Source organism: Nelumbo lutea, chromosome 1 (assembly GCF_056320005.1).
Source record: "Nelumbo lutea isolate HS-2025 chromosome 1, American lotus-T2T, whole genome shotgun sequence".
NCBI classification, from domain to species: domain Eukaryota; kingdom Viridiplantae; phylum Streptophyta; class Magnoliopsida; order Proteales; family Nelumbonaceae; genus Nelumbo; species Nelumbo lutea.
Genome location: NC_142684.1, coordinates 67,103,511 through 67,131,496, shown reverse-complemented (window position 1 = coordinate 67,131,496; position 27,986 = coordinate 67,103,511). Strand labels below are relative to the sequence as shown.

The 27,986-nt window shown below is 35.7% G+C and overlaps 1 protein-coding gene across 1 annotated transcript; it reads left to right on the top strand.

Annotated features, from left to right (window-relative positions):
- The first annotated feature begins 876 nt into the window (after positions 1-876).
- Positions 877-22,883, top strand: LOC148875048 (Protein kinase superfamily protein). The gene is made up of 18 exons (XM_088964287.1): positions 877-1,074; positions 1,961-2,554; positions 2,740-2,883; positions 2,975-3,100; positions 3,852-3,939; positions 5,127-5,220; positions 5,716-5,809; positions 6,004-6,058; positions 6,193-6,284; positions 13,777-13,947; positions 15,065-15,121; positions 15,275-15,358; positions 15,897-15,981; positions 16,439-16,500; positions 16,628-16,702; positions 21,752-21,856; positions 22,255-22,396; positions 22,531-22,883. Exons 2-18 carry the CDS (start codon positions 1,976-1,978, stop codon positions 22,602-22,604), a joined length of 2,127 nt encoding a protein of 708 aa, XP_088820413.1. The 5' UTR covers positions 877-1,074; positions 1,961-1,975; the 3' UTR covers positions 22,605-22,883.
- The last annotated feature ends 5,103 nt before the right edge of the window (positions 22,884-27,986 follow it).

Genomic DNA, 27,986 nt, shown 5'->3' with positions numbered 1-27,986 from the left:
TTTTAATATATTTTAATATATATATAAATAATATAAATAATATAATAATATATATTTAATATAAATAACATTTAAAAAAATTTATAATACAGATCAATCAAAACCCACCCATAAATTTTGATAAATAATATCATATCTTTTTCGGGGTCGGGGTGGGCGGAGAAGTCGGGTCCCCGGATTCCAATGTTTTCAAATTGCCATCCCTGTGCATCCTAAATGTTTTCACATTTCGGTGAGGTCGCAGCACGTTGAATACAATTCTGATTCCAATCAGTCTGTAGGTGATAAACCATCAGATTGTCTCGGTTTCAGATAATATCCTCCACTTGCATGTCCCAAGTTCCAACGAGACAACTCTTTACGGTTGCAAGAATCTGCGGTTGTCCACGCGTCGAGCTATTAACATTTCAAAACACTGATCCTAAGATTGCCACGACTCAATATGCTGACCAGTCACAGTCTTTCTCCATCTGCCTCAAGTCTGCCTATCAACAATGACCAAAACAGTTTTCCTCTCCTGTTATAATTTTCCTTGAGGCAGAAAAAAAAAAGCTAATAAAAAATAGAAAATAAAAAGAAATATCCGAGCTTTGCACGCTGACGCTGGTGAAAGTTAGACCAAGTGGCATAACAGCGTAGAATCTGGATCTGCTCAGAACAAAAAAAACTGTCCCAACACTTTTCAACTTAATCTGTATCCGCACATCGCATACATGATGGGTTTCGTTCGTCCCAAATTCATCGTGAGTGGTGTGGACACTGGACACAGATGTGTTGGAATTGTGTGGAAGACTTTTTATTGTTAGCAAATCCCATCCCAACAACGTAACGTACGCGCAGTGACCGAACAACTGAATGGTGATGGTGGAAGGCCATGATCATGTTTGTCGTTTACCCAAACACTGTAGAAAAATTGTTAATCCGGTATGGACTATGGAGTCTCCTCACTTCTTCTCCAATCAAACTCTCGTTGTATCGAATTCTGCTTCTTCTTCAGTGTTCCATTATAAGCTTCGACATTGCTTGCCGAACCTTAATATACACCGAATGCTTTGATTTTCAGAGATCGAATAGGTGAAGTTTACCAGAAGCGTTGGATGAATCATTTATCTGTTTCGGTGTTTAAATTTAGAATAATTTCCTTTGAAACCATAATTTTCTTGGGAAAAATCTTTGTGGCATGATCTGATTTTTTTTTTCTTTTCAATTTCTAAGTGTTTTAACTGCTCTTTGATTGTTTTTATTGATTGAGATTCGAATTATTTTGAGTGTTTTGAACATATCTGTGTTTAGTTGAATCTTCTGAACTTCAGAGGTTTCAAAAGCGCACATACTTTTGCAATAAAAGTTCCACTTAATTGATGGATGACTCCTTTAATCAGATTTCTAACTTGTTCTGTCTTTTTATTATTAAAAATGCTTGCCACGTTAATGAATAATAACAATTTTCTGTATTAGATAGGCCGCATATCAGTTCAACCTCAAAATATAAAAGTTATATTACTGTACTTGCAAATTTATCCTCTGTTTTAGCTAAGTATATGAAAAATAAAAAATAAAAAAATTAAAGTTTACAGCCATACTCTGTATTCATAGATAGAGGAGTTTGATACACATACGTTAATTTTTCGTGTGTTTTCTTGATTATTTGAGATTCTTGACCGACTTTAATCAAAGATGCATTTCAGTAGTTGAATATTTTAATTTTTTATTGCTGAGAAAACTTTCTGAATCTTGGTGGACAGAAGAATCCTTACAAGAACACATTGATGTGTAGTTCTGTCTTTGTTGTTGGATTTAATGGCTGAATCTTTAGATCGAAGTATCTACCTGTTAGACTTTTCTTCTTGCCTTCTAAAGTAAAATTAGAAGGCTGCATTACTGGCTTCTGATTTTCTCTCATGATTTTGATGTCCAAATTTCCTATCTTAGTTTTATATTCTTCTTCTGTTTTTTACAGGTTTTTTGAGATTTAATGGCGGCAATACTGGCTTCTCATGGCTGTTATTGCCGCGACCTTCAGTTTATGGATCATGGAAGGGCAGCAGACTGTCTCAGTTTCTCAGTATCAATTTCTAATGATAAATTCCAAAATGTTGCGAGGCAAGATTATGGACTCCCTGCAGCTAATAGGTTTTTAAGGTTTCAAGTTAATGTGCGGCAAACGGAATCATCAGAGAAGTTGGGTACAAATGGGCGAGCTGCTAAAATGGCATCAACGAAGGAAGTGATGAGAAGCAAAAGCTCTTCTATAAATATGGGAGAGAGAGTGAATGGTTCAAAGCAAGTTGTTAATGGATACGGAGCAAGCCTGGTTAAAAGAAACACTGTTCCAGCTCTAGTTACACCGAAAATCAGAGACTCTAAAGATCTTCCATTTACAGAGGAGCTGAAAGTTCTAACCTCAGATGAAGGTTTCAGTTGGGCGAATGATAACTATAGTTCCTTGCAAAGGACTATAGACGTGTGGTCCTTCGTTCTTTCCCTTCGTGTCCGCATTCTTTTCGACAGTGAAAAATGGGCATATCTTGGAGGCTTCACAGAAGATATGCAAGTGAGTTTTGTTATTCCAGTATAGCTGTTCTCTTGTCCAAACTCCCTTCTGCCACTATGAATTTGCTTAATATCGGAATGCATCGTATACTCGTCATTTTTTTCCTCCTTCTTGAAGGCCCACTTATACACATCAAAACATAATAAAGAAGTACTAACTTAAACATAAGCTCTTTTTTCACCTAGAAAAATAGAAGGCAAAAAACTGCCTCATGGTTGCGGGAAAAGGTACTGCAACTTGGGCCAACTTTTATTAAACTCGGACAGTTATCCTCAACAAGGTCTGATCTTTTTCCGCGGGAGTATGTTGATGAGCTTGCTAAGTTACAGGTATCCTTCTCGGTTATTGATATCTATACCGGTAATGCCTGAGATACCTTGCTTCTCAACCGTTATATGATTCCTATCTCATATAATGCAGGATAGAGTCCCCGCATTTTCGCCCAAGAAAGCAAGAGATTTCATAGAAAAAGAATTGGGAGCTCCAGTCGATTTATTATTCAAGGAATTTGAAGATCGGCCAATTGCTGCAGCTAGTCTTGGTCAGGTGTTTGCTCCATTTTAAGTATCACATATCTCTATTTGTTCTAACATCAAAATTAATGGGAAAATTTTTATTACATCATACGTAGCCCTAGAAAATAATTTCTCCCCTCTTTTAGTTTGAAGATAAGGCTTAACCCAGTTGTTCAGCTAGTTGACAACTAGAGGTTTTTGTTGATGGCAACCTCTTTCCGGCCTTTGTTTGCCAGCCTGCAGATGCAAATTCCCTCTAACCCTCCCACCAAAATAAACACAACAAAAGAAATTCAGAGATAAGGAAGGATTAATATTTATAGAGTTATTTAGGGACTCTCTTAGCACTTCAGCAGAACAACTCTGCAGGGCATATGGGATGGGATCTGTGCCTGTGGGTCAGTTGGTTAATGTACTGCTCTGCAACCAGACCAAGTTTTAAATCCAGTTGTTCACATTTATAAATAATTGAATAAAATAAAAAGAATTAGAATGCATGTATTAAGCTCAGGAATCACATGTCATTTCCTATCAGAAAATGCAGTAACTGAGGTTAAAAAGAAATAAAAGAGAAAGATATGACAACAAGAGGAAATAAATTTTAAAGGTGATTGCATGCTAAAAAATGAAATGACTCTTGTAAAAACATCTAAGGTGAGTAATAATGGTACAAGACTATTGCTCTTTACCTCTGCTTTTTTTTTTAACTAGCTGTGTCATTGTTAATATAATGAGATTCTTTTCCCTTGGCTGACTTTGAATTTGAGGATTATTTTCTTTAGGTACATCGTGCTGTTCTGCATAATGGAGAGAAAGTAGTTGTGAAAGTCCAAAGGCCTGGCCTGAAGAAACTTTTTGACATCGATTTACGTAAGTAATGATTATTCTTGACATGTTCACATTTCCTTATTAACCTTTCATTAAGAGTGCATGCAAAATATTCTCTTTTTAACTGTTCAATATTCAGGATTTGTGCCCTACGTTTTTATTTTGACTTAAAAAACTTCTAGTTTTACATTTCTAAAAGCTACATTTTATGCCACCACATACTCATTTAACATATCTTATTTGCATAATATTTCTTTACTATTTCATCTTGGGTACTGATTAAATAGGATTTTCCCTTTTATCTAAGGCTGCATTTAGATGAGAGGGCCAATCCACAGTCTCTAGTATCAATTGGGTCCATTTCTGTGGTGGAGCTGAATTCAGCAAAACATGGAATTTTAGCCATTGCATTAGTTATTTCCAAAAGCAAGACATAGGGGTTGTCCCAGATCCTCTGGAATTGGTCTGATCTTCTTCTATCTATTGTCCTATGAATCTCACCTTGACAATGCCTTGCCCATTGAATCATGGCTATCTCTCAGTGTTTTTAAAAGGCATGGGGGGCATATGCCTGCAAGGTGCCTCCAAAACACCCTGAGGTGTATGCCAGAGGCGATGATACCTCTGAGGTGTACGGCTCATACTCCTTTTGTATGAGGCATGCTAGAGGCATACGCCTCACGCACCTCACACACAGATCATACAAAAAGACAAAAAAAACAAAGAAAAAAGAAAGGAAAAAGAAAGTAAATGAAAGGAATGGAAAGGGAAGGGAAATAAAAAGAAAGAAAGAAAGAGAAGGAAAAAAGAGAAAAGAAAGAAATGAAAGGGAAGGAAAGATAAGGAAAGAGAAGGGGAAAGAAAGTTTCAGCGAGTGTTATGCATCTTCGTTCTTCTTAATATAACATATTTTTATTAAAAATAAGGATTAATGAGATCCTCCTCCTTCCTCCTCGGTCTCCTTCCTTCTCATCCCCCTCCTCTTAAGGAGGCTTATTTCTCTTATGTTCTAAAATATGCCTCACGCTTCCAAGTACTGGAATGCCTCGCGTCATGCCTCCATGTTTTAAAACATTGCTATTGCTGATTGTGATGCTTGTTAGGTGTTAACAGTTAACACATAAACCTGGTTGAAGGACAGATATTTCATGTCTGTGACATGGACCAATGAGCTTATCTTTGGTTTTGTCAGTTTGATTATCTTAATTAATGGCTCTCTTTTTTTTCAGGAAATTTGAAGCTAATTGCTGAGTATTTTCAAAGAAGTGAGACCTTTGGAGGTCCCACACGAGATTGGATTGGTATATATGAAGAATGTGCTACGTAAGTAAAAATCAAAAACAAAAAAAAAAAAGCCATGTTCTGGATATTTGTTTTACTATTTGGAACAACATGTTGAATAAGATCTATCATTTATTTTTTTCGTTTACTAATTTATTACGATCATTTTCAGGTTTACTTCTATGGTGAAATTTTTAGGATAAATCATATGATCTAAGAAACTTTCTTTTGATATGTTTAAGTTTGAGAGCATAGGAATTACTCTGTATGGCAATATGTGATGCTTCTGACATGAGCTATTGACCTGAAGAGATAGTACATATACATTTGAAACCTCCTTTAGGCAGTGTTTGGTTTGAATGGAAAGGTAGGAAAACCTATACAAATACCTTTCCCTTCCTTTCCCTATCTTTTCCTTCAAACCAAACACAACTTTAGTGATGGGAAAATTAAGGTGTATGTATATGTCTTCGAAAATTAATTTTCTCTTGCTGTTCTAATTCATTAGCCATTTTTTTTCATTCTTCTCAATTGCAGGATTTTGTATCAGGAAATTGATTACATAAATGAAGGAAAAAATGCTGATCGATTCCGCCGGGATTTTCGAAATGTTAAGTGGGTCCGCGTACCTGTATGTTTCTTGTGACAAGACTAGCAATGCTTATTCAATTTTTAGTTTTTAAATTTTATCTGCTAACCTATTGGGGATTATAATGCCACAGGAATACTTGACTTGGTAGTGAATTATAAACTACTTTTCAACTAGATTTTTATCATTATAGATGGCTTACACTTCTTTCTTTTTTCTTGTTTTTTTCCTGGTAGTTGGTATTCTGGGATTATACTGCCACAAAAGTGTTGACACTGGAGTATGTTCCAGGTTTCAATCTATAACATATTACATGTTTTATGTGGTTCAAGTTGATATTGGTTATTAACTTTTTGTAGATTTATAGTTTTAGTTTAAAATGTAAGAAGATTGATGTTTGTTTGATACTTTACTTTCGTGAGCAGGTGTCAAGATCAACAAATTGGATATGATAGATGCAAGGGGCTATGATCGTTCTCAAATTTCTTCACGAGCAATTGAGTCATACTTGATTCAGGTTAAGAACCATTACATGTGATGTGAAAAGACGGGATTGATTCAAACTAAACACAACTTAATAAAGCTTTAGCCATTTTGGAGTTGGGCATACAAATCATGAGTTGCCATTCTGTTCTATAAGTCATATCCTCTATTGGATTGTGAATTCCTCAGTTTTTTTCCCCGTGATTTCCACATATGTCCTTTCCAGCCTTCCTTTAGCTCTTTTATCAATCTCAACTTGCATTCAGTCATGCCTCATAAATGTAGCATGTCTTCCTCCACACATGCCACACCATTTTTGTTTACTTTCCCTCATTTTATCACCTATTGGGGAAAATCCTAGGTTTCCTTGGTTGCACCCACTTGTAGTTCTATCCTTTCAAGTATTGCCATCGATTTGCTTCAATATCCCCACTACTATACTCTAGACCTGTCCATGGGCCGGGCCAGGCTGTGCTTTTCCTCTTTATAAACAAAAAATGACCAAGCCTGAGCCTGAGTCCTATATAAAGCCCGAAGTCCAATCTAGACAAATATTTTATAATATATTAATTATATATTATTATAATAATATATATATTATTATAATAATATATTATATATTATATAATATTCTATATATTATAATAGATATAATACTTTTTTTCACTATTAATTTTATTCTTATAACTTGAGAATAGTTTATCTTCTAATGTGAATCCAATAAGAAAAAGAAGAAAGAAGCAGAGAATAGACGAGAAGAAGAAGAAAAAGAAGAAGAAGAAGATGAAGAAGAAGAAGAAGAAGAAGAGAGAATGAGAAAAGAGTGGTTAGGCTAGACATGCCTTGCCGCCCACTCATCTATTTATATGTTTGCAATTTAAAATATTAGTGGTCCCACTAATGCCCCTGCTGCCTACATAAGAAAAGAAAAAGAAAACTAAACTGCCATAACTAACATAAATAACCTAAAACAAAGGCAAACATGAAGTGGGACCACACTAATAATTACTGTTCTACATCTCTACATCCTCCCCCTCAAGTTGGGAATAGATATTAGTCATTCCCAACTTGCGTAAATCTATTTCCAACTTGATCTTTGTAATTGCCTTAGTGAAGAGGTCAACAAGTTGCATATCAAAGGCAATATATGGAAGACACACTCCTTGAGAAGCAACTCTTTCTCTTTAATAAAATGTTGATCCATTTCAATATGTATAGTTCTGTCATGCTGTAGCGGATTATGAGCAATGTTAATGGCGGCTTGATTATCACAATACAACATCAAGTGCTTTTCATAAGCAATACCCAACTCCTCAAATAAGGATCTCAACCATAACACTTCAGCTACACCGTTAGCCAGGATCTATACTCAACTTCAACACCGGAACAAGTAATAACATTTTGTTTCTTACTTCTCCAAGAAACAATATTTCCCTCTACAAAATCACAATATTCAAAGGTAGATCCCCTATCATCAACACACCTAGCCCAATCAACATATGTGTATACTTCTATCTTCATGTGACCATTATTTTTGAAGAGTATGCCTCTGTCTAGACATCTCTTCAAGTATGCAAGTATCTTCTCAACTATAAGAGGCGAGTGGTTCTGACGGAATGCATAAACAACATAAGAAATGTCTAGTCGTATTAGACAAAGATAGAGGAGTTTCCCAACCAATTGTTAAAACATAACTTTGTCTTCAAGGGGCTCTCCACCTTCTGCTCTTATCTTATGATTCTATTCAATAGGTGTTTCAGCAGGTTCAATTCCTAACTTCCCAGTTTCTTCCAAAAGTTCAGGAACATACTTTCTTTGGAAGACAAAATGCTATGTTTAGACCGAGCTACCTCAATGCTCAAGAAATAATGTAGTTCTCCCGAGTCTTTCACTTCAAACTCTTGGTGAAGTAGTTGCTTAATAGAGTCAATCTCATTAATACCACTCCCTGTTGCCATAATATCATCCACATATACAACAAGTAGAGTCAAGGAGTCCATTTTCTTAATGAAAAGCGCATGATCTGATTGGGCTTGCATATAGCCAAATTTTTCCAAAGTCAATCTAAATCTATAAAAGTAGGCTCTTGGATATTGTTTTAGTCCATATAAAACATTCTTCATCTAGCACACCTTCTTCCCTACTTATGTACTTAGAATCTAGGAGGTAACTCCATGTACACCTCCTTTTGTAGATCACCATTGACTCATTGAGGAAGGCATTCTTAACATCCATTTGGAACAGTGGCCATGAGAAATTTGCTAAAATAGATAGTAAGACTTTGATAGTGTTCATCTTGGTTACTGGTGCACAAGTCTCCAAATAATCTATGCCATAAGTTTGTGTAAATTTGCAACCAATTTGGTCTTATATCTCTCAATATAGCCATCAACATTGTGTTTCACTATAAACACCCAACCAGTTTCTTCCCTTCAGGCTGGTCAACTAACTTCCATGTATTGTTTTTAATGAAAGCATCCATTTTGACTTTCATTGCATCTTTTCACTTAGGTACCAATAAGGCTTCCTGCATTGTTTTAGGAGTAGAAATAACAGCAATAGATGCAAAAAAGACTTATAGGATGGTGAAAGATGACCATAAGAAAGGACCTGGGAAATACAATTAGTAGTAGATGAAGTACAACGAAGCTTCCCTTTGCATCTTTAACTCATTTCCAGCCATCTCCATTAAACTACCAAGAAGTCTCAATTTTCAAGAAGAACCACAGAGTACAACCTTTTCTTTGCTGAAAACAATGTAACAGTCACTCAGAAATTACAAACTATCAAGATTAACCAATATGAGATCTTTAACAGTCAAGATAATAAGCCTGAAATCAGAGAATCGATCGTAGGATTAGGAAAACCCTAGAAAAAATTCTGAGTAAACAGAAATCTATCAGCCACTCCTTCCAGGTAAAACAAAGACAAAGAAAAGAAGAGAAGAGGGAGAAGAGAAGGAGAAGAGAGAATGAGAAAAGAGTGCAGTTAGGCTAGACTTGCCGCTCCACTCATCTATTTATATGTTTGCAATTTAAAACATTAGTGTAGTTCCACTAATGCCCCTGCTGCCTATGTAAGAAAAGTAAACTGCCATAACTAACATAAAACAAAGACAAACATGAAGTCGAACCACACTAATAATTACTGCTCTACACCTCTACATTTTATGATATATATTATATAGTATTTATATATATATATTTATTATATAATATTATTGGGATGAGCTTATTTGGGAAAGCCTGAGCCCAGCCCAAAAAATAGTAGGGCATGGTGTTTAGAGCCCGTGGGCTTAAAACTTTGTCCAAGCCTGATATAGAACAGGAAGGGCCAGGCTAGCCCATCAAACTACCTGGCCCATGACCAGGTCTACTACACTCATCTTATGGATGTCTTGCTTCTTGATTGTGTCATACTCTCCTTCAAACTACTTACTGCATTATTAGCATTGTAGTTGTCTCATGGAACTTCAATTTCAACCTAATTGGCATGCACTTCATCCATCCCAATCTAATTTTTTTACTAAAATTCTTAGGTCCATCCATCACTATGGATTATTGAATCGAGGTAGCAAAAACTCATTATTGTTGTTAGTTACACTGCATATATTTTGTGTTAATTGTACAATGCCATTATCTAATGTTGGTCCTAGATACCTCTAATCTTGGGAGGGGTGGACTGGATACAGAACCAACCTATTTTTTTGTTTACTTTTTGCACAAAGTGGCCTCTCTCAAACTCAACACCTTGTTCTTGTACTTGTATATTCTATCTTACTCCTATCCATCTTAAGACCTTTTGATTCTAAATCTTCTCTCCATATTTTGAGCTTTGTACTTAACATTGCTTTGGTTTCATTAGTTTGTATTGTGTGATTAGCAAACAACATACACCATGGGGCTATCTTAGGTAGTTTTTATTATCAAATCATCTATTAATAATGCACACAAAATGGTGGCTAAGAGTTGGCCCTTTGTGCAAAAAGGTTCTTTTGTTTAGATGTTTTGACAGTAGTCACTGGACCATCATGTATATCATTAAGTACAATGCCATTACCCAATGTTGGTCCTAGTTACCTCTGGTCTTGGGAGGGGTGGACTGGATACAGAACCAACTTTTTTTTTTGTTTACGTTTTGCACAAAGTAGCCTCTCTCAGACTCAATACCTTGTTCTTGTACTTGTATATTCTATCTTACTCCTATCTATCTTATTTTGAGCTTTGTACTTAACATTGCTTTGGTTTCATTAGTTCGTATTGTGTGATTAGCCAACAATGTACACCATTGGACCATCTTAGGTAATTTTTATATCAACTCATCTACGAATAATGCACACAAAATGGGGGCTATGAAAGGTTCTTTTGTATAGATGGTTTGACGGTAGTCACTGGACCATCTTGCGTATCATTAAGTAGGTCAACTTAACTAATTGGAGCTCCTATTTCCTCCCAAATCCCACTTTCAAGGAGCCATATGATATGCTTTTTCTCTATATAAATTAAACACACACACACATATATATTATTTATATGATTCATGGTCAAACCGTTTGACCCACAACCTGGCAGGCATTCTAGTTATGTGTCTGGTCCAAGTCTTACAACACTAGGTTTTCTAGTAAGCTTATTCCATGTCATAGTCTATGCTTGAAGCTAGCTTATCCAACATCATCTTCATCATCATCTAAGCCACATCTAAATTATATAGGGTCTCAGCTACATGAATACTGTTTTGCAATTCCGTCCCGTTCAATACCATATCCGTTGTTAAACTGTGGGCCCTTAAATCATCTCTCACTACTTCAACCCATTTCCTTTTTGGCCTGGTCCTAGCTCTTCAAGCCCCTTCAACTTGTAAAAGGTCACTTCCTCTTATTGGTGTTGTATACGGTCTTCTCTACACATGTCCAAACTATCTTAGTCTACTTTTACTCATTTTATCATCCATTGGAGCTACACCTAGGTTCTTCGTAAGCTTATCCAATATAGTTGGGGAAACATTTTTAATACTCTAATTGTGGTGTTCTTCCTCTATTCATCAACCATTTCTTCCTCTATTGATCAACCATTTTCCCTATCTCATTATCTTAATAAATAGTTTACTCAACTACTTCACCTATTCCATTGATTTCCAAGCTTCTATTGAGACATATCAGATATAAAGCCTTTCGCTTTGGTCACATTCCTTAGAGCCTTTTCAACCTTAAGACTAAAGCTGCAAACTAAGCTCTAATTGAATAGTTCAGGCTCGAGTTCGATTAGGCTTGATTTGAGTTTGAACCTCGGGGGGGGGGGGGACCAAATTGGGACTAATATCTCCTTAGCCGGGGCTGAGAAAGCAACTTCTCTCTAATTTCTGGACAAGTCATCTATTGATACATTATTAAAGAGTTCCAAAGACTTGTGGCCAATGCATAACCCTGAGATCAATCACCTCCTGAATAGCTTCGTTGTTTGTCTCCTTCCCTGAGAATAGTCTGAAATTTCTTTCTTCCCAGTGGTCCATATGATAGCAGCCCTTATGCAACGCCACATTATTCCTCCTCTTTTCTTAGGCAATCTGAGGAAGGACGGAGCAAACAAGCTTTTCACATCTGGTGGAGGGGCCCACCTGCAACCAAACAAAATAAAAAACCATTTCCATAAACCTTTAACAAAGGAGCAGGAAATCAATAAATGATAGCAACTCTCACCATCAACCTTACAAAGAAGGCACCAATAAGGAGACAAACAACTCTTTGGTCTTTTTTCTTTGAAGCACGTTCCCAACAAAAACATCCAATCCTCGGAGGAATAGGTTTGCTCTACACCTCTTTAACAGGAAAAGATAAACCCCCACTAGCTTCCGGTTGGGTTATGGAATTGGAGAAGGATGAGCAAGTAAACAAACCATGAGGAATGGGGGTCCAAATTCTTTTATCAAATTGGGAGATATCCAAAAATACCCCACCTAGAACACTCAAAAGAGACAAGGTACCATTTAGCTCAGAATCTCTGATTGCCCTTCTAACTCCCAAATCCCAATCAAACCCAGATCTTGAGTTAGAAGGAACCAAGAAGGTTGAAATAGGTTCAAGTTTATAAAGAGACAGAGCAAACAAAGAAGGGAACTGCTCCTTCAAAGGGGAGTTCCCCACCCATACTTGTTCCCAAAATTTAATATGGTTCCCTGAATGCAAATCATACCTGATCCAAGGCAAGAACAATGGAAGGATGGCTTTGATGGATTTCCACAGTGATGCCCTTGACGTCCTTGCTCTAATTCCAGTGCCCAGCCATTTGCTGCTAGCCCATGGATGCCCACCACTACCTTTTCCCACAGCTTTTCTTTCTCAAGAGGAAGTCTCCAAAACCCTTTTTGTTACTCTTGTTATATAATTAGTCACCTTACTTTACATGTTACTAACTCCATCTTTTTAATTCTTTTCCCCTCAATTATTAATTTACCTTAATTTGTACCATTTTATCCTTTTAGATCCACTGCCTAACTGTTAGGCACCTTTGCTCACTTGACTTTTCTCCCATCTTTTAATGCAAACATCCAAAAATCAAAGGCCATCAATCTTTGTCATATGATCATGTACTTGCACTATCCTCTAGATCAACCTTTATAACTTCTTGTTTCATCTTCCTTGCACTATCCACTTTGAAGGTCATCAAATTGTCATATTTCTTCCTATATGTGTGTGTGTGTGTGTGTGTACACATATATAGATATATATTATGTATATGCATATGTATGTGTGCATTTGTGTTGCTAGAACTAATTTTATTGCAAATCAATAAATTCTCACCTCATTTATTTCCAAAAATCCAACTCCTTCATGCACTGTACCATTTTTATCAGCAATTGACTATTTGTCAACCCTTTTATTAGTGGTGTCAAGAAATGCACAGCATGTATTTTACAAACTTATATACTCTGTATTTGATGTACAGTTTAGTTTCAGGCAGCCAGTCCAACACTGCACCCCTACTGTTATTTGCAGTACCCAATACTTAAAATGGCTATGCATTGATCTCTCAATTTAGAGGGTAGTCACCCCATGCCAAAAACTGTCTGCTAACACCTTCAAGCCATCCTATTATATCTGATGCACCATTTCCTAGGTCACCATTTAAAGTGTCCTTGTATAATATTTCTCTTACTATTTAAATTCTTTGGAATAGCCCATTGATGTTATTCCAAAAATTCTTCTTAATCCTATTTAAGGGGTCAAAGCACTCATTACATTAATTCTACCCCAATCCCTGTCAATTTACTCCTGTGTACCATACTCTGTACCCATCAATTTCCTTTATTTTTCCTTTTCAACCTAGTACCCTTGTAGACATTTATCTTGGCTTTTCTCTTCTTCATTTGTGTATAGTAGTTCTATGTTCTTTGATATCCTCCAATGTAGATCATTGCCTAAAATGGATGGATAAAATTTCCTTAAGAATATTTTGAATATAAAAATGTCATTTAATAATCATTTATTTCATATGGAGGCTGCACTTATTATTTCATCTTGACTGGTTCAGATACTGAAAACTGGGTTCTTTCATGCCGATCCTCACCCTGGAAATCTTGCAATTGATGTGGATGGAACACTCATTTATTATGACTTTGGTATGATGGGAGAGATAAAATCTTTCACACGAGAAAGATTGCTTGATCTGTTCTATGCAGTTTATGAAAAAAATGCAAAAAAGGTATGCGGTTTACCACTTAAATAATGCAATATTGCTACTTCTAAGTCTAATACCAAGCTTATCATTTGTATAATTGAATTTGCAGAAATTGATGACAAGGACAAAATTTCTATTTATTACATGGCAACATTAATCTATCATTTCACTTGTTTCATATTTATGAATTCATGCCTCTTTCATATTCTTATTCTGAAACTGTGCCATACTCTTACATCTGTTAAGTTACAACTCAAGATAATGGTCTGCAAAATGTACAGTTAGTGTTAAAGTTCGTGTCATTCAAAAAAGTAACTACTAAATGCCACCATTCTTAAACAATCTATCAGCTTAAAACCTTTGGAAAGTATGATTTGTTGTAAATGTAGCATTTAATTGTGAATGGAGATAAGTTCTATGTATGTGTGTTTGCATTTTCTTTTGATTGCCTTTGGGGGAGGTCAAAATCTGATAAATTCCCCTATGCTTAGAGCCTCAGATCACTATTCAATTTCCATGGCTTCCAATTAATTGGATTTTGGGGGAACACAAGGAAATATTGAAAAAAAATGGTGAAGATTTCATATAAGTTTCTATTCAATGGATTGCTTCAGCTCATTCTTATAATACTCTGACATCTGCGCAATGATAACATGGTATGCATTTTTCTCTGGATTTGTGAGAGTGGATCAATATCTAATTGATTAATCTAGAAGTATCTTACAAAATAGTTCAACTTCTTTGAATTCAAATTGATTATGTTTTCTGTAAGTATCAAAAAACTGCATGTGAAGTTACCATCATAATAATGGATGGCCATTTCATGGTTAGACTTATGCTGGAAGGATATCTGGGTACTTTCACCCAGAAATTAGGCTTTAGACATACATTTCTGGCATTTTCTTTAATATTCCAATTTCCAAATTATAATTGTTTAAAGCCATCTACAAGGTTCTTTTATCAATTTTGATGTATTTGGAGACAATTTTCTTCTAGTTCCATTACACATCTATAAACTATTGGACAAGTGTACATTCAAATGCCCTGAAATGTCAAAGATTGATAACTTACCAAAATGAAATACATCAAGTTTGTTCGCATTTCCAGAATTAGTTTCAATTTTTGAGCTGCTACCCTGCAGGTTATGCAAAGTCTCATAGAACTTGAAGCACTACAGCCCACAGGAGACATGTCAACAGTATGGCAGTATTTTTACTTAACATTTTTTCATTTAAAGAAAAGGGTCAAAACCATTTCTTCATAGAAGAAATGCAGTTGGCTTGCGTTGTGGTTAAAAAATGAGTCTTCCAAGCACTAAATCGTTCCTCTTTATTTCATGATGTATACACAGGTAAGGAGATCTGTGCAGTTTTTCTTGGATAATTTATTAAGTCAGACACCAGATCAGCAGCAGACTTTGTCTGCCATTGGTGAGGTATGCAAAGATTTAATAAACCTTGGAGAAGAAATTAGTTCAAAAATTCAATTCGAGCAATTGAGGATTTGATGTATTAAGTTGTTTATGTTTACTGAATTAACCTATAATTATTTTTATAGGAATTGAGTTTTTTAATAAATCTTGGAGAAGAAATTAGTTCAAAAATTCAATTCGAGCAATTGAGGATTTGATGTATTAAATTGTTTATGTTTACTGAATTAACCTATAATTATTTTTATAGGAATTGAGTTTTTTAATATATATCATTATTCCCTTCTCAATAGATGCTATAACAATGAATTTAGACTGATGTGGAAAACAGAAACTTAAACTCAGACCCGCTTTAATTTCATCAAACATAAATCAACTAGAACTACTCTCATTGGTAATATAAGCATAGACATAAAACTTCATATCTGATATTTTATTCTGTCATTCTCTTTCATTAAGCATGAAACGCATGAAGGTCAACTGTATCATTTTAGTAATTGCATTGTATACAGAACCTCTTAATTTCTGTGGCATTTCTTTGCAGGATTTATTTGCAATTGCAACAGACCAGCCATTCCGCTTCCCTTCCACATTTACATTCGTCATAAGGGCATTTTCAACACTTGAAGGTTGAATTCTGCATTTTGCACCTGCAACTTGGCACTAATTTGAATGCATTTTTACCAATTTCCTTGCTCTAGTTATGCATGAGTTCATGTTTTTAGTGCAAGGGAATACTACATTTTCCCATATTCTGTGACCCAAATTTGGTGTAAGTGGATTTAACAACCTACATGCGATATCTAGGGTTAAACATCTGGTCATTGATTTGGACCATAAAAATGTAGGCTGACCATGGTTTGACTTGATAAAGGCCATTACCCAATGCTGGTCCATCTATTCAGGGTCTTGGGAGGGGTGGACTGGGTATGGACTTTTGTGGTGGCTAAGTTGAACACCTGTTATGTAGCTGGTGGAAGTTTTATAGTCTGCAAGTTCATGACCTATGGGTCCTTTTAAACTTGTAACCTGGCAGATGCGATTACATTGCAAAATTTATTTTGAAATTTCCGTGCACTCTTTCAGGAATTGGTTACACGCTAGATCCAGAGTTTTCTTTTGTGAAGATTGCTGCTCCTTATGCACAGGTATGTGCTTGTCTAGTTGGGTTTTAAGATTCTGATCTTTAGAGTAGCATGAATTTATATTTACTCTATAATAGTTCATCTATGAGATCCATTGAATTATGCCTGTAATATTTCAATTGAAATGCAGGAACTATTAGATTTAAAAAAGAATCAACAAAATGGAACACAACTTGTGGAGGAAATAAGAAGACAAGCCAATGATGTATCCTTTTCTAACTCTTTCACCTCCTTATTTTTGTTCCTTTGTTCATTGCAGTAATATTTATTTCGTTTATCATAAATTTTTATTTTTTTACCAGAAATTAGTTGATTTCCTTTTCAAATTTAGTTAAAACAATTTACTACTGCTATTTCATATATTTTACTATGTTCAGTTTAATACTTTGTTAAGATATACTGTATCAAAAACTAGGAAGAATCAAGAGATCATAGAACATCATATAAGATGCAATGCACACGATTATCCCCCAAGGAATGTATTAGAAATGGATAGAGTTGTGAAAATATCTACACATCCCACATGCAGTGGGGGTCTCAACTGTTTGATGGTTCAGTCCAAGGATCAGCCTAATCAGAACTTCTTGTCAATGGACATTCTGTCTCTGAAATATCATGCAATCACATATCAAATAATGCCTCCCTCTACAATCAGCTTTTTTCTGTCTCTGAAATATCATGCAATCACATATCAAATAATGCCTCCCTCTACAATCAGCTTTTTTCTGTCTCTGAAATATCATGCAAGTGTTCCAGTTCTGTAGGTGCACTAAATCAGCTTTTTTCTACGAACTTTTCAGTCTTGTGCTACTTGAACCCTCCAAATGTCTTGTATCTCATGTGTGTGAACCAGGGTCTGGACTTCAGTTTTGGTGTAAGCTTTACTTCCTATGGAAGTAGAATTAATTCATGGAAGTTATGCTAATGTTGCAAAAAGTTAGGAGGCAATAAAACAATCATCAATTTACAGTTAGAACTCATTATGCTAGAACAAACATTTAATTGTATGAAATGCAGAATATAACAAGCTATGCAAATCACCAGGCATACACTAGAGATCCAACATAAATAGTTTATAACTATTTATGATGAGATAAATACATCTTTTATCACAAAATAATATGAAAATGACACTTTCGTTTACATTAACTTAAGATTTTTAATTTAGTTTCATTATTTTATCTTTTTATATTTTAATGAAGTATTTTTATTTAAAAATCAGGCATTTATGACAGATAAAATGAACAAGTAATAGAAATTAGTTGCTTATTTTCTTTTTATTTTTAGCTAAGATTCACATCATACAGAATTGTTCTGTTTTACAACTTTACTTTTTTATATGATTATTGTATTATGAAATATTTTAAATAGGAAGAATGCCTCCTAATTGGATCAATTAGGATTCTTCTCTGTATGAACTACATTTTTCTTCTTCCCTGTGGAGTGGTATTGCCAAATTGTCTACTGGATAGGGGACCCTCTACATTGTCCACATCATTCCCATACCTACCTCGTATTACTCTCTCTCCAAGTAGTATTATCTACTGAAATAATACAAAATTTTCAATGAGAAACACTTCATTTTAGATATGTGGAAATAGAGGTCTTTTAAGTGGAAAACTGTCTTACTGAGAGAGAGGATCAAGAAGCAAACAGGTTGCTCCTTTTTGCTCTGCAAACAATATCTCCATGTGGAAGATTTCTGGTTCATTCAGATTCTTCTCTAGGGGGCATTTCATTCTCTATATAAAGTAATGTTTCTACTGATATCAACTAACCATAGGTAGAAAAGTTAAAAAGTATGTTTGGTTTCCCAATCCATAAAATAATTTTGACCAGTATACTTAAGTAAAGAAACTTACACTGATGATAAGTAATTTATTTGAGAAGCTACTTTTTTTATAAGTAACTTATCATACACCTACACCAAATTCCACCTAAATGACTTGACTAGTATAAGTTTCCTTTTGTAAGTATTTTTAGTAATTTTTTAATAAAAATTTAGTATTTTTTGTACAATATGTACTAGAGGTTGGCATGTATGGACAAACTTAGAAGTTCAAATAAAGTAACAGGAGTACATGACAGCTAGAGAAGGAAGGAAAGATATATTAGGGGAGAGTTTCTTCTCTCGATGAGGGGGAGGGCATGGGGGAGAAAATTGCATTTATGGCCAATCACTTCCTATTTTGAGATAGTATTAAGAGTGTTACCTTAAGTTTAATTAGGTTTGCCTTTTGGCCCATAGTTTACAGTTATACCATATCATCATCATCATCATCTAAGCCTTGTCCCAACATTCGTCTACATGAGTCCACTCCATTCTGTTCAGTGCCATAAACAATGTCTAGAGAACTAGACCAGACCAGCTGCTCTGACTAGTAAAAGCATGAACCAATTCACTAGCCAATTTGGCTAGGCCCTAAAAATCAGTCGTAACAAAAAATGGTCATAACTGGCTAACCAGCCATTCCAACTAGGGAATTGGAACTGGTCCCAGTTTTATAAACTTTATTTATTTATTTTTAATTTCCAAAGACCATAACTTTGTTCTTGATTATTCGACTGAAATGATCTTTTTTTTTTTTGGGTAGCTTTTTGCGGTCTATGTGTTCCAAGGCACCTTTGCCCTTGGCCCACTATTTTTAACAAAAAATGCCTTTTTGGCCTCAAATCTAACTTTTTAGCATAAAAAGTTAAAACTAATATAAAAATTATATGTTATATGCAGAATATAACTCCACCAGTGTGACCTTGTCTTACACTGCCAGTCCCAAGCCTAGATAAAGGAGGAGGGTTTTGTCAGGTTGGCAGTTGGCACTAAAACTTTTGCCAAACTCATGAATATGCAGAACATAATTATAGATTTTAAATATATGTATGTAATTAATATTATTATGTGTATATTATATAATTATGCATATTACATATATATTATATATCTATATGATGATGTGTCACGGGTTGACGTAGTCGACCCAGGCAGTTGAACCGGTGACCCACGACCAAGAGGGGAAAATAGTTCAGCCTCTGGGTCAGTTATCTAAATATTGGCCATAAATGGTTTTGGGTTTCTAGTGGAAAACCTTCTCTCATTTTTTTTTCCTTAAAATACTTTTCTAAAGCTTAGGCTAAAATGTTTCGGTTTTGTTGGGAAAAGTTTTATTTCAAGTAAGATGAGTGCATGATTCACATGAATGCATAGATCAGCCAATGGCATGGTTAATTCTCTTGCAAGACAAGGGGTGAACAGAGATCAAATATTTTGGGGAACCATCTAAGGGATGTAAGGGTAATGGGGGGCTGCAATGTATTGACTGTTACAAGATAATAAATCAGTTTCTGGATTATCCATAAAACTGTTCTCTCTGGAAGACCAGCTGGATTGACCTGATCCTCCCTTTTTTCCTACTTAAATTTGGTATAGATTTTGAGGCATTGCTTTGAAATTTTAACAAATAACAATATATTATATCCTAGAGATGTCAGAAGGGTATGATACCAGAAGAACTTTGACCAATCAGATCCCCCTCCCCAGTGAATTTTGATGAATACCAGCTGATTGGTTACCACTTTTATGATATCAATTGATTGGTTATCTAATCAGTATTTTAGGCACCATGCCTTTTTTGTAATCATAGTCAGAATATATCAATATAAGAAATCTTATTTCATATATTATTTACATTTTGTGCTTTTTTTCTTGAAAGTGGGGTGGGTGGTTGGGAAGAGGATATGCAACCAGGTCATTGGAAAATTATTAGTGATGTCGAAGGGAGGATTTGATCCTTTGTACTGGGTTCAAACTAAGTTTTAAGTAGCCTAGCTCGACTACATTTCAAGTTACAGGCTAGGCTTGAGCCGAGTCAAGGGTTGTCATGGGCCAGATTGGACTGGGCTTCTAGCCTATGGAACATATATATATATATATATATACATATAATTTCAGGCTGGGCAAATAATGATCACCCCTACTTGAGACTGGAAATTCAAGGTCACAGGTCAGGTCAGATTAGGATTGGGTATGGCTCAGATCTGACCCATCTTGAGCCTGGTCTTGATGTTAGGGCTTCTCTTCTTGTGGGGTAGCATGCATATCTTGTATCTCAAGCTTTATGTCTTCATTCATCCATGTCTTGTGTTCCATTCTACAAAATACATATGCAGAAGTTCATAAGTGGCCCTTGATGCACAAATTTTGTCCTTTTCAGTATCTTACCTTTCGCCGTTGTCGCTTCTTTCATGAAAATTCTATATTATGGATCTCTGAGTCCCCCCTTCTTTTTCTTTTTTGTTTATGAAGTGTTTCTCAGATCATTTCTTACTACTTCAACCCATGACCTTTTTGGTCTACCCTTAGGCCTTCAACTTGCAACAGGTCACTTCTTACAAGTGCTGGCCAAACCATCTTTGTCTACTTTCTCACATTTTATCACCTATTGGAGAGACTACTGGGTTCCTTCAAATGATTTAATTTCTGACCCTATTCTTTCTTGTTTTCCCACTTATCCATCTCAGCATATACATTTCTGCAACACTCATTTTCATGGTTCAAAGTATCGATACGATACGCCCCGTATCGTATCTTTTAAAAACGATACAGTACAAAATGCCTGTTTCCAGGTGTTTCGGACCCCCAATTTTTTTTTTAATAATAAAAAACAACCTATATAAGCTTCCCAAAAAACTAAAAAAGAAATAAGTGTTTTGGCCGTTTCTAAGTACCAATATGATACGGCCGAAACGCGTATCGTATCGATACTTTGAACCTTGCTCATTTTATGGAATGTTGTTTCTTGACTGCCCAACACTCTATTCCATACAGCACAGCTAGCCTTACAACTGTTTTACAGAATTTTTCTTTTAATTTAAGTGGTATTCACCTATCACGTGATAAAACTCTGGATGCAACCCTCTGTTTTTCCCATCTTGCTCTAGTTTTATGTGCACCATCCTTCTCAATCGTTCCCTTGTTATGAATTATTGAACCAAGGTACCAGAAAGTCACATTGAATTATCTCTTGGTCTCCAATCCTAAGTATACCCTAATTTGCATTCCTATTTGTTATTCAATTTAAATATCACATATTCTTTTTTAGTCCTACTTAAATGATGCTCAGATATATCTTGTAATTTTTTCTGAAGTAGAGCTTTATATTAGTTTTATACTGACATGTACGCACATTTTTATTTTGACCAATTTGTTTTACCTTTGTTTCCTATTTGTTTAACATGTATAAATAAATAAATACAGGCCAGAACCTATACCATTTCCATGCCATACAGAATCCAGCGTATAGAGGAATTTGTGAAACAACTTGAGTCAGGAGATTTGAAACTCCGTGTCAGGGTGCTAGAGGTACATCACCTATTTAACATTATTGTGGTATTATTTTAACATTTAAGGTGATGTTTTTAGTTACAGCTAGAAGTTCTAGCTGAAGAACAAGAATGAAGATCTGTGGTCATTTGCTTTAGTTTTCACTGATTATGATAGAATGCAGTTATGTCTGTATACATAATCCCCTTTATGTAATTAATAGCTCATCCTTCTAACATTCGGATAGAGAATAGATACCAAATCATCGAAAGTGCAAAATGGACTACTTTATTCATGGGAGATGTCCATCAGTTCAAATAATAATAGCCATTGTTGGACAAGTAGCATCTCAAAGTCATCTATGCTTGTATGCAGAACGTAACAGTATCTTTATTAAACTGGAATTCCAACAAGTTTTCTTATGTTTCATTCAACAGTCTGAAAGAGCTGCTCGGAAGGCAACCATACTTCAAATGGCTACCATCTATACAGTTTTGGGTGGAACCTTGCTAAATGTTGGGATCACATTCAGCAGCCAAGGTGGCCAAGTTATCGCAAATGGATCTTTCCTCGGTGCTGGTTAGTATCTATTTTGAATCTCTATTTAACTTCAATTAATTTCTTTTCCCAGGCAATACTTCATGACTAAATGCAATTATTCACATTCTCAGATGACTCATTGTAATAAATCATGCCAAAAAAAAATACTGCAGGTGTTTTCTTGACATTATTGCTTAGGTCCATGCAAAGGGTGAGGAAGCTCGATAAATTCGAGAAGATGATCTAGTTCCAAAGCAACCAATACTTTTTCCTGTATTCTATATCTCAATCTCTCAATTTCAATTGTTAAGTTGTACAATTTTTTATGTGCAAATGCATGGCACAACCCAGGTACAGAGCAGGATGCTTACAAGTTATTGCCATGTAAGTGCACCACAATTAAATGGGGAACCATTTCCCCGCCACCCGAATTTTAGAAACATAATCAATGATTCAATACAGAAATTAAAGAAATGTAAAGAAAAATATCTGAATAAATTTTCAGGTTTGTTACATCAATCATCAATGAACTGACTCTGCATGCATGGTTTTCCTCTTGATTAATACGGTAACCAATCAATATTTTAAGCGTTATCTCATGATGCCCACCTATTCGTAGATACATACTTGTATGTAAATGTAAATAAATCAACCTGAGATCTGTGAGAGATGAACATCTTTTAGTACTCAATGGAGGGGAATAATTGTCTGGGTAGTAACCAGCAATTGAAAAGGAACCTGGTCGAGTGATAACGCTCGTAGGGGTGTCAATTGGACTGGATTTGGTCCAATCCGATTCAGTCCAATGTGATTCTATTATAAATGCACCTGGTCCAATCCAATCCAATGAATGTTTTGGAGCAGTTTGGACTGGTCCAATTCAATGTCTGGACCGTCCAATCTGTTAAAATTCATTTTGATTTAGATTGATTTCAACCCAAATCCTGTCCATTGACACATATATTCTTATCTCATATCAATGGACTAGATATTGGCTTAATCCAACCCAATCCAATATAAATTTGTTATGGGCAGACCAGGTCTAATCTAATCTAATAAATATTTTGGATTGGATTGGTCCAATCCAATGTCTTGTTTGTTTGTCCAATCCATCCAAATTTATTTTGGACTGGACGGAGTCCAATCCAAAACCGGTCCATTGACAATCTTCGAAAACGGTAATAAGAGTACGAACCATTGATGGTGCTCATTAGGCCTGGCAAAAAGTTGACCCAACCAGTGAATCCAACCCAACCCAACCTGAAAAAAGAGGGTTAGGGTCTCATATTTAGCTACCCAAATGCAAAAATGACCTGACCCGACCCAAAAAAACTGGGTTGGGTTGGGTCATGGGTCAACCCGCTGACTTGATTGTTAAGTCTAATTGAGATTATTTTATGTATTGTTAGAAGTTCACTCTTTATTTTTTTTTTTCTATTTAGCCTTTACTTATTGTTTGCTCTTTAAATTGTTAAGTGATCAAGTTTTTTATTTTATATTTGGAATTTTAAGGTTAATTTTTTTAATTGACATTTTTATGTAATTTTTCTTTATTTTTTTAAACTTCAATTTTTTTTGGGATGACCTGAATTGACCCATGGGTTAACCCTAATCCGAACATTTAAGATTAGGGTCTAGCTTTTTGACAACCCAACCCAAAATTCAACCCAAAATACCTTAACCCAACCCAATTGCCAGGTCTGGTGCTCATAGCCAGGCAAAGTGGAGAGAGGGCTGAATAACAAATTAGAAAGCGGGATCCCATGGGTCATGGGGTCTAGGTACTGTACAGGGGTAATTGATTTGGTGAATTTCGTTATACACATAGTAATATAATTAAGATCTCAATACTCAAAAAAAGTCATATGCCTCATGTTGTACCTTGTATTGGTGGTTATTGCTATTGATATCAGCGGTTATCTTTGAATTTGAAATCCACTCATAAAAGTGGACCAAGTTTGTATGCCTGTGACCTGTCTGTTCTGGGCCAAAATCTTTTACATGAATAAGGTGGGAAAGAACGGAGAGATTCCTTCCAAGTAGTTTGTAGCTTAAAAAGAGGTTTTTAAGCTCCTTCACCCTCTATTAACGGAAATATTTTCTTAATCCAAAAGAACTTGCCACATGCAAGGTAGACCTTTTTTTTTCTTCTAAAGATGATGTCTGTGCCTGAATTAAATGGATTACATCATAGTTTTAAAAAACGACCCAGAAATAGAATCTTTTTGGCCACTGGTTTCTGGGTCGATGGTTTGATCGTTTGGTTTGAATGAATAGCCTGTTTTGACAATAAAAATTAAAAATAAAAAATGATAAAAAACTGTTGAACAAATTGACGGTTCGACCGCCTGAATTAACAGGCCATTAACTGATTCAACACTTTCTAACTAGAGACTGGATTTGGGATAAAACGAAACTGATTGCCTAAATGATACCATGGTTTAAATAGTGGCTTAAAAAAATAGTACCTAAGAGTAAAGACATGACCAAGCTGATTTTGAGTGTAGTCCAGGTGGGGTCCATCTAATGATGGGTCCTTGTCATCTGAATATACCTACCTCAAAGTATAAGTTACGAGGACCCAGACCAGACTGCAACTTGTAGTCTTGTGTCCTCATGCCCAAGCCTATCCCTTACTGTCATTGGTTTGACATCAGGCATGTAGAGAATATTAAACTTCACACTGTTTAGGCTGATAGTGTTAACAAATGAATAGTAGGGAGGCACGTTCTTTCCACAATCTAACTATGGCTACCCACTTGTTTGCTTAGCAGCAAATCATCACCTCCGCCCCACCCATAAAGGAGGCCCGTGATGTATAACTGGAGCACTGCTATCTGTGTACACCAGTGTACATCGTTTTCGTACTCACAAACCAAGACTCAGCCGGCCCTAAAATGCTCTCAACACAGACGAGACGACGACAATTAATTGCGAGGGGTCCAGTTTGGTGTGAGCAATTTTAGAAGTAAAAAAGGTTTGCTAAATAGGCCCAATAATGTTCTTTCCTACGTATATCCCACTATTTCCGTCTGTCATGCGCAGAGGCAATTTCGCCGATAACACAACCCATCCATCAGCTAAAATGCTAAATTAAGGTTCTGAATCGGAACCAAAATCCGTAAGTTGGAATAAGAATTCATTTTCCAAGGTTGGGGAAGGAATGGTCATTCGCTTAAATGGGGAATGCCATTCCATCAAGAATGGAAATGGAATTCTGATTCAAGGTTGGGAAAGGAATTTGGCTTCCGCCAGTGCAAAGCTCACTCAAACAGCCTTGCATTAGGAATATCTCCATAATGTTTTTAAAAGCGACCTGGAATTGAAATCATTCTGGTCATTGATTTTTGGGTCAACAGTTTGACTGTCTGATTTGAATAGTCGGTTCTGACAAAAAATAAAAGACAGCCAAAAATCGTTGAATGAATTGATAATTCGACCGCTTGAGTCAATGGATTATTAACCAATTCAACGAATTTTTTCCAAGAATCGGGTTTGTAATAAAATAAAACCAATTATCGAAATGATTTCTGGGCCGAATGATCCGACTGTCCAAATCAACAGCCATTCAAAAACATATGTTTTATTTCATGAAAAGAGATTCTTAATGCAAGATTACAAGAGACTCTTCGAACAGTGAGCACGGACTTGCACTGAATGAAGCCGGGCTCTTCACAAAGCCATACTTCACTGAACCCAGTTTTCCCTCTCTTCAGATAATCAAACCCAAGCATCCATTTGTCTTGTTTTTCCTATACTGTGATCATAATTTGTTCAAGTGGCTATACATGGTTTTCTTTCTTTGGACTTTGATGAATTTATTTAATTAGATCAACTACGATATCTAATTAAACAATGATATCACCATATTCCAAGAGAAATTTGCATGAAGTTTTAGGGTTATTAAAAGTGTAGCGCAAAAATGATGGGAGAACCGATTATTATACTACAAATTTGTCTCTCTTGAGAAACTAAGAATGGAAGGCCTAGTCCTCACATGACGAGAGAGACAATGAGACTTATTGACATCCTTGCAGGTTTGTTCATGTCTTTTCATTCATAACATGAAAGGTGCTTCCGTGTTTGATAATTAAAGGACCTCTGCATCCGAGACATGTCGGTGTCCTTATAGTATAATAATACATAGAACATTCCTCATGTGTGGTGATTGGGACATCTGGATTGCCACAATTAAACTCATGGCTCTAGCATTCCCCAAAACTTAAAAGGAACCCAGAACAGAATCCATCAAACCCTCATATGACATCACCATCCACAATATCTATAAACTACCTATCATGTTTAAATTTGTTAATGATGTGAGAGGATCAGAAGACTCCCCCCTATTCATTCAAGCTTTTCTTTTCATAAAACAAAAAGAAAAAGAAAAAAGAAAAGGAAATTTGTCGTTTGCGCAAGCAAATCAGTATCATTAACAAAACATGTTTTGTTTTGTATCCCAATTTTAAATTTAAATAACCCTAGGTAAGTCATCTCATCTACCATGAACACTTGTATCAACAATTTTAAAGGGTTTCAGACTTTTTGGTCCAAAAAATACTTCAAAACACCATAAAAAATAATGGGTTTCTTCCAATACTTTTGTTTCTCTTGTTTTTAAGAAGCACGTGTTTAATTTAATTATTAAACCTTTTATTATTTATATATATATATATATACCACACCACATGTAAGTGATGAGCCGGCCTCACCGCAAAACAACCCATATCAACTTGCTTGTAACACCAAGAACAGTCATCAATACGTATATAGATTTGTTCAATAAATTTTACTTAATAAAATGAAACTTTATTTTCTCTTGGCACAAGCTACATACGCTTGTTTATTGAAATACTGAGAACCTCATTTAGAGGCTTGAGAGAGATAAATCAACAATGCCGCCATCAGCACCGGGAAGACAGAGAACACAGTTAGTGGTGGAGGCTGTGGCATGCCCGGAGACATCGCTAATGGCAGTAAAAGAAGAAATGCAGCCACAATCACCATCGCCACAATCGAACCAACACCCCATTTGTAATGAACCATCTTCTTCACCTGAGACCTGAGAGATTGACCAATAAATACAGTTAATTAATTTCAACTTAGGGTCCGTTTGATTTACAGTTGGAATCAGAATCGGAATTAAAATAATATATTCCTATAGTCTATTTGTTTCAGACATGAATAAAAATAAAAATTAGAATCAATAAGAATGACATTTCATTCCCAAAGGAGGGAAAGGGAATGATCATTCTCTCCGATGGGGGAAATGCTATTCCAACAAGAATGAGAATAGGATTCTGATTCCGCCCAACCAGTTCGATTCCGATTTTAAACACTTATTCCCTTAAACCAAACGGGGCCTTAATCTCTTTCCATTTTGGTCAAATGTCTTCATGTTTGAAATTTGAAAACTAATAACTGAACTGAAAAATCCAGGGATACCTCTATTAATCTGTATTTCCACGTAATTGAAAAATCCAGGGATGCCCACACTGACGCACTCAGTAATGTGAATCTCCACGTATGAAACGATTGTATATATAGGCGTGTATATTGTAGTATTGTGTCTCTTCGGAGGGGATACAACCATACAACTAACCAACGTAGCGTTTGGCTAGCATGAGAT